This window comes from Camelina sativa, chromosome 3 (assembly GCF_030686135.1).
Source record: "Camelina sativa cultivar CO46 ecotype springtype chromosome 3, ASM3068613v1".
Classification (NCBI taxonomy): domain Eukaryota; kingdom Viridiplantae; phylum Streptophyta; class Magnoliopsida; order Brassicales; family Brassicaceae; genus Camelina; species Camelina sativa.
Window position 1 is genome coordinate 15,749,254 of NC_141882.1, and position 8,434 is coordinate 15,757,687.

Below are 8,434 nucleotides of genomic sequence, written 5' to 3' on the forward strand. Positions count from 1 at the left end.
ATACAGAGAATCACGGTGCTAGACGAAAGACATGTGCCTACTTTATAGTTTAGTTTATACGCGTTAAGTATCCTTTGTATTTGGATATTACAAATCAAACTATAGTATAAAACTCTACTTAAACATTAAACCCTAAATCTAGTTTTCAAACTCAATATCTAAAAAAATTAAATTCCCTAAATTGGATTATCAAACCCAACATAAACCCTAAAATATTTTTTATACACCATATATTATGGAACCAACCCTAAATTTAAATCTTATACCCTGATGATATTCAAGACCATGACAATACTAACCTGTTAAATCAGTTTATAATAAATTACCCCATAAATGTTTAAAAATTCCAAAGAATTTAAAGATCATTCAGGCCAATTGTGGGGGGAGAATTGCTAAAATGACTTTCCCTGAACTGGTAATAATGATTTTTAATATCTTGAATAATTCCTTGACTTTTTGTAAATCGAGGCGTACTCTAATATCACGTAGCAAAACGTTATGTAAAAAGAAATTGTCAGAAAGAGAAATCGTGTATGCATGTGTGATTTAACGAGAAACGAATAAGTCTATAATAAAAAACGAAGGAAGTTGTCCAACAGCTCAAGTGGAATTGGTACATAACGAAGCTACTTTTTATTAACTAGTGCAATATAACATAATTTAAAGGAAAATGTCTCAAACAAATTAGATTGCTAAAGTGTGCCCCGATAATCATTTTGTTTTTCTCTTGTCTAAAGCCATACTTTTCTAGCAAGAAACCTGTCATTAGAGCTAACGTGTCTGTTACGTTTGAGGCAATGATGTCTTATGTTACCGTTTTAGGAGAGCGCCTGAAATGGCCGATCGCTCGTGGCCCTTCTTTAGAATGGTGACATGCCGCGCAAGCTCTTTCAACACTTTGGACTCGTTTAATAGACTGATGGGAACAAGTCCTTGTTAATTTGATATCTACACCTAATAACTAAAATTTATCCATGGTCCGATTTAAAAAAAATATTCTTGGTATAGCTTACAAATTTTCAAAAGAATTTACTGAAACTATATATCTATTTTTATTCTAACGCAGGTATTTAATAACATTTTTTTCTCAAAAATTCTGTTACTTCGAAAATTCTACCCGACCAGGTTCATCTACTAAAAATATTAGTTGACTTGAACCATTTTTTTTATAAGGGATGTAATGGAGTGGAAACTTCTGAACTTATTACATGCATATTCCCAAAAGACTTCGTCAGTTATGTCAAAACAAATTAAAACTCAAATCGCACACAAAAGAAATAAAAGTAATATCTTATACTTAAATATTCAAAATTTCAACATGACGCATCAAACAAGAAAAGATCGCGCAACAATCCAGAAACGCGTTAGGTAAGTAACTTTCTTTATATAAACTTCGGTCGATTTAATTTTATGTTTTCTAATTTACTCTTGCCAAGTATATTGTATTTCATCCTTGTTCTTGCAAATATTTCAAGAAAGGTTTCCTCAATCATTAGAGCTTTTCCCGGGTAGGTAAGTGGTATATATAAATAATTTCACTCAAAGTTGTTACTTTTCACCTTTACAATTTGATATTAATTGTTACACTTACATCAAACAGGTAAAATATGGATGTTTCCGAACAGCCTTCAGCGTCAGAGGCAGTCAAAAAAGCTGTTAAAAACATAGTTCTGGTGGGACGTACTGGAAACGGGAAAAGCGCCACTGGAAACTCTCTCATCGGAAACGAAGTGTTCCTCTCGGAATCAAACGCAGCAGGTGTTACCACGACATGTCAGACATCTAGAGCGGTTACACCAGATGGTCTAGTAATCAACGTGATTGACACCCCTGGTATGTTTGGGCTTTAAACTCAACCGGTCTTAATATTTGATCATATTTATATAGTTTTGTGTAACCAAGCGTTTATATAGTTCATCAAAGTCAAGGTTTGATGATACAGGTCTGTTTGACTTGTCGGTGTCTGCTGAATTTATCAGTAAAGAAATCATCAAATGTCTTACCCTCGCGGAAGGAGGATTACATGTTGTGGTGTTAGTTCTATCTGTGAAAAATAGAATTACACAAGAGGAAGAGAACACACTTAGTACCTTGCAGGTCCTTTTCGGGAGTGAAATCGTTAAATATTTGATTGTTCTATTCACGGGCGGTGATGAGTTGGAAGCAAATAACCAAACATTCGACGGTTATTTTCTTCAAGGCTGCCCTGATTTTCTGACGGTCAGTGATTTGATAATTTTGTTTATATTTTTGGATTATTTGTCTGTTAGTTTTTTGAACCGATCATTGTGCAATTCCAGACGGTTCTTAGAGAGAGTCGAGGCAGGAAGGTCTTGTTTGATAATAAGACTACGGATGAAGGAAAGAAGGCTGAGCAAGTCAAGCAGTTTCATGCGCATGTCGCAGCGATTGAAGAGCTCAATGATGGGAAACCGTTTACACACGAAATGCACCTTAGGATAAAGGTGAAGATTGTGGATATGCGTAAAACTTACACTCTGCATTGCTCTATAGAATATTTGTTAATGTTAAAATATTATTCCACTGTTTGGTTCTTAGGAAGAGGCTGAAAGGCTCAAGGAACAGAAAAGGGAGGTTGAAGCTAGAAACCTTGGTGAAGCAGAGTTGGCAGATATGAAGAAGGAATTACAAGAATCTTATGAGAGTAGGATGAGCCAAATGCAAAAAATGGTAAATATGTCCTAAAGATGATAACGATTCACGTTCCAACATCGTTTTAACGATCATCTGGTTTTTTTTACAGATGGAGAATACGCTAAAAGAGACTTCTGCTGCACAAGAGAACATGTTGCGTGTGCTCGAGAAGGCACAGAGCGACAATGAATCTATACGTAATGAGCACGATCTTGGGGAACGAAGGCGGATGATGATTCAGCTTGGGTTTATTGTGCCCGCGGTAATAGGGACGGGGTTGGGATTGCAATGTAGCATATTGTAATCAATATGTATCACCAAGATCAAGTCAAACGTCAATCCGTTCTGCACCTACGTCGTCCAAATTTCATATACCTTTTTTCTTATATGTGTGCTTCCATGTTTCTGTTTGTTCTATATTCACATTCCCTTGCAAGCCCTTGTTGTACGCCCAGATATGGATATATAATAATACTGCTTAAAGAACGGTCACACAGTGTGTTCTACACTCACACTGTATATGACAAATGTTTTACTTATAATACAGATGACGGACATGGTCAAGGACTTTTATAAGCAAGGTTACCAAACCTATCAAATGACTACTAATCATGTCAAAACTAGACCACTTCTCTTGTTTTATCATAAGATCAGTAGCTTTTCTCTTTATAATTCTGAAAAGTTAAGATCTAAATTCTGAAGATGAACATAAGAATCAACTCAAATTCTTCCAGCGGATTCACATGCACGCATCGTTAGTTATACTTCTACCAGTCTTCGATAATAAAATTATATAATAAAAACCTTTTTAAGTCCGCGTTCTTATTAGGTACAATATGTTTTTTTTTTTTTTTTTGTCAAGCAGGTACAATATGTTCTTATTACGCACTTTACTTAACTTACTCGCAATGACAAAAGTTCTGCGCTTTAAAATCATTCTAGAGAAATAAAGACAAAAAATAAAAGCATAACTAGTTCAGAAGATGAGTTTAAAAGATTCTAGAGAAAATCATTCTAGAGAAAAATAAACTCAGAACTAATTCACAAAATTTGAGGGTTAGATGAGTTATTTTCAAGCTTAAAATACTTTTTTGATTTGTTAAGAAAAAAATAAAGTTAAATTTACCTTTCCAGAATTTATTTTAGAAAAATCAAAATATTTTCAAAAGTCTGTCGAACTAGTTGTGACAGATTTATTTATGTACGACAAATTTGTTTTTGCACAACCGATTTATTTTTGCATGACAAAATTTTTATGACAGATTTATTTTGGACGACAAATTTTTATAACTACGGTTACAACAAAGTTATAATTGATGACATATTTATTTTTCATGACAGACTTATTTATATGACACCACAGAATTTATGACAAATTTGATAAAAAATTTACCAGATTTATCTTTCACAGCTATTTCAGATTTTTTTTTTAAATTAAAATCTGTCATAACATTACCGGTTTTTTTACAAAAAATTATTTACTAGGTTGGCGTCTAATGATAACAGATTTGTTTTAGGTTATGACAGATTTTTTAATTTAAACAAAAATCTCTCATTTGATAACAGATTTATTAGATGTAAAATGTAAATATGTATAGTGACAACATATTTGTTTTAAATTATATTTTTTTTCAATCATATTTTTATAAATCATATATTGAATAATACTTTTAAACTCATAATTTAAAGCAGATTTTATTTTAAAGCAGATTTTATTTTAAATCATATTTTTATATATTATATTATATTTTCACAAATTTTATTTTAATATTATTTATATACATTATTTTTAGTTATAATTTCATACATTATATTTTTTTATAAAACTTATTTAAATTCTATACTCTTAAACTCATATTTTTAAATCATATTTTTATACATAATATTTTTATAAACAATTTTTTGAATATTATTTTAGTACATTATATTTTTAAGGGGAAAAACAAAAATGCCCCTTTTTCCGTTCCCCTTTTTCAAAATGCTATTAGGAAGCGTCCATTTTTAAAAGTACCCATTTTTGATTGAAAAAGACAATTTTACCTTTAATGAAGTAAACCTAATGACACTATCTTCTCTTCTTTGCCGCCTCACTTTTCTTGTTCGTCGCCTCACTTTTCGTGTTTCATGTTCGTCGGATCGTCCGAACGTTGGATCAAAATTGATTATGTTTCGTGTTGGTCGGATCGTAAACTCTTTTCAGGTTTGTGGTTAAGATTTTGTTTCTTTGGTATATTCATCAATTTGGAAATTGATTTTTGATCGAAAATCCAGATCTGACGAATTCAGATCGATACATTTCTTTGATATCAATTTGGAATATGTAAACTCTTTTAAATTTGGATTTTTGTTACCTTTCGTAAAACATTTTTTAAAAGCCCCTTGTTAAACCATTTTCAAAATCCAGATTCAGATCTGATGCATTCATATCGATAAATGTGTTTGATATGGATTTGGAATTAGTAAACCCGTTGTAAATTTGGATTTTTGTTATCTCTTGTAAAACACTTTTTAAAATCAATTTTCAGATCTTTCATAGTTGAATTATGTCGATATAGTGTGTTGATAAGACGACTTCAGATCAATAAAGTGTGTTGTTGATTTTTAAAAAACTCTTTTAAATCTCTTTTAAAACCGTTGAAAACTCTAATTAATTAAGTGTGTTTCTTTAACAGATGGCATCCAGTGATTTTGAAGCCATTGCACTATCAAAAAATATATATGATATGGGTTTTGAACAAATTGGTGGAGCAACCATATGTCAACATTCGGACTTAAGCCTAGTTGATAAGGTTAAAAGTGTATTAGGAAAAGAATCTTACAAGAAGCTTCAAGCTTCCTTCCTTGGGCATATTACCAAGCTTTCGGCCAGAGACATCAAATTTTCTGGGAAATTATTGCACTACTTGATGTTGAGAATACTGATGACTAGAAAAAGAAACTTATAGTCTACAGTGGACATGCAACCTCTTCAGTTTTCCATGAGAGAGTTCTTCCTTACAACATGTATTATAAAGTGTTTGCAATGGTTTTAAAAGGGTTTTAAAAGGCTTTAAATTGTTTTAAAAAGGTTTTAAAAACTCGTTTTAAAGGTTTTAAAACCTGTTTTAAATGTTTTAAAAGGGTTTAAAAGGGTTTGATAAGGGTTTTAAAACCTGTTTTAATTAAAAGGATTTTAAAAGGTTTTTAAAAGAGTTTCAAAGGCTTTTAAACCCCTTTTTGAAAACTCTAGTTAATTTTCATATTTTTTGGGTAAAACTTTAAATTTTATAATAAAACTGAAAATTAAATTATATGGAGATGTAATGAAAAATACAGAAAACAGCATGAATACCATAAATAGTAATACGAAAGAAGGCTAGAAATAGAAATCAAATCAACAACCGTTTTGACGAAAGAATACACGAAGAAGCTATCGATGTTGCCTATATTTATTGAAAGTGAACGTTGATCCTAGCAAGAGCATTTCATCATTTCATGGTCTTTAACAACAACAGAAAAAAAAAAAAAAAAAAAATTGCATGGAAACTTTGTTACCAAAACACCTGTAATTAGTATTTGTCCTGAAGTGAAATTTAAATCTATGGCTCCACTAATTTTGAGCCAATTTTTTTTATAAGAAAAATGGCGAAAGGAAGAAGAGTAGCAATTTCATGGCGGTTGTAATCAAAATTAATGTCTGAGAGTTAATGATTTCATACATTTAGTTTCAGACCTAAACTACCTAAGTGATCAATTACACACGTTTTTTTTTGTTTGCAAAAAATAAATTTCAAACTGCCATGGGTCAAGTCTTCGAGATCTAATTTTCTTATGTTCCTTCTAGAATCACTATATCTAGAGATTTCTGTCTAGTGTTGTCATTCTAAGAACTAAAACTAAAACTGGAACCGTGAACCAAGAATTTTACGAGTTAAGAAATAAAAATTAATTGCAATATCCCAGTAGGTAGAATTTCTCTGACAAATCCTATAAATTATCGGTTCGAGTAATACTTAGGAGAAGTTTATATAAAATCTTATGATCCTTCACCTTAGATATGCCTAAAACTTTTAGTTATAAAAAAAATGAAGAAATTGATAAAAACACATTGTATTAGAATAAAGTTCTCATAAAAATTTAAAAATCATGACGTTTGGCCCGATCATTTATTGAACTGTATTAAATAAAATAATTCGTCAAAATATGCATGCGCTTGATGAAAAACATATATATATATATATATATATATATATATATATATATATATGGAACCATATTATCAACTGAAACAAAAACAACAAAAGAATGTTTTGGAATTTAAATGAAGAAGTCCATCTTAATCGTCTTAGGTTCACCATATAAAATCGAAAGCCTAATACATTTTTTGTACATATAAAGTCGGCTTCCAGTTTTTAAACGCTACAAGTGAGCTAGAAAAAATGGTTGTATGACAAAAACTGTAGAGTCTGTATATTGAGTGTGAACGTTAATCCTAGCAAGAATTAATTTTCAATAAAACAAAATCACTGTAACTACTATCAATATTTGTCTTGATTTGGAGCTTTAAATCTATGGCTCCACCACAATTTATGATTATGGGGTTATAAAGGAACAGTCCGTTGTACCAATTTATGTCTCAACACCAAAATGGATGAATTCGCCTGTAGTTTCAGCAAAGAGAGATCAATCTTCTCACGAAGTTTTATTTCCGTTGGCACAAAACATATCAAGTCTCATGGACCAATTAAGTCTTCTAGATCTATTTTTATATGTGCTTTCTCTAATAATTCTACCTAGCTAGGTATTTTTCGGTAGTGTTTATCATTTTAAGAACTTAAATTAACCATTAACAAAAGAAAAAAAAAACTTCAACATGAGCTGTGAACCAAGAAGTTTAAAAGTCAAAAACATTGAAAAAGAGTTGTAACTATCATCAGTGTATGTCCTGAAATAGAATTGTTATGAGTGGCTCCACCAGTATTTTTTTATTAATATATTTGTAATAAAGATGAGAAACCTGATGGAAAAAAAAGAAAAAGAACCCATTTCATGGAAATAGTGATCAATATTAATGTTTCAACGTCAAAATGGATGAGTTCACATGTAATTTCATAGTAAGGAGATCAATCTGCTCACGAAGCTTTATCTCTGTTAGCGAAAGACTCACCATAGAAAGTTCTACCTGCAAGACAAAATTACAAACTGGCTTGATTTCATACAAAATTTTGTGTTAAAACTAACTCCATGAGATTTCAGTATTATATCAATGGTAAAATAGATATGTGAGATGTTTTCAAAGATAAATTAAATCTAACTTAAAATATTCAGAGTGCTACTATAATTTACATGTAAGAAAAAATTATCTACCATGAAATTCATAAATTTAATTTAAAAATAAAATGTAAGATGAGTTTTAATATATTTTATTAAAATTTATTTAATTTCTTTTCAAATATATTTTTCAATTAATTATCATTCATCATGATAGTTTACTTTTTTCTTCATTCTCACTATACGTAATTTCCGTTTTTAATTTAATTTCTCTTCATTGGTTTCATTCATCTTTTATCTTTCTGCTTAGAATTTCTTCTAGTGTCACCAAGCTAAACCTTCATATATTGCAATATATATAAGCAAATGCTCATTATAATTTATCAAAACAAAGAAACCTACTAAAAGAGTCATATAAATTAAAGTAATTGGGTGGCAAACGTTGTATAATTGTATTGATGTAATGTAAGAGGGGATCATATATATATAATATAGTATATTATTTAAATATAATATAATATATTATATT

The 8,434-nt window shown here is 30.4% G+C and overlaps 1 protein-coding gene across 2 annotated transcripts; it reads left to right on the forward strand.

Moving 5' to 3' along the window:
- Nucleotides 1-1,412: 1,412 nt before the first annotated feature.
- LOC104777388 (immune-associated nucleotide-binding protein 3-like) lies at nucleotides 1,413-3,141 on the forward strand. Of its 2 annotated transcripts, none has more exons than XM_010501624.2 (6): nucleotides 1,413-1,512; nucleotides 1,601-1,833; nucleotides 1,943-2,220; nucleotides 2,301-2,465; nucleotides 2,560-2,691; nucleotides 2,765-3,141. In XM_010501624.2, the coding sequence occupies exons 2-6, from the start codon at nucleotides 1,608-1,610 to the stop codon at nucleotides 2,957-2,959; spliced, it is 996 nt and encodes a 331-aa protein (XP_010499926.1). In that variant the 5' UTR covers nucleotides 1,413-1,512; nucleotides 1,601-1,607; the 3' UTR covers nucleotides 2,960-3,141. The 2 variants fall into 2 exon arrangements, with proteins under 2 accessions (XP_010499926.1, XP_087351937.1); XM_087495811.1 differs by having other exon boundaries at nucleotides 1,413-1,508.
- Nucleotides 3,142-8,434: the final 5,293 nt, after the last annotated feature.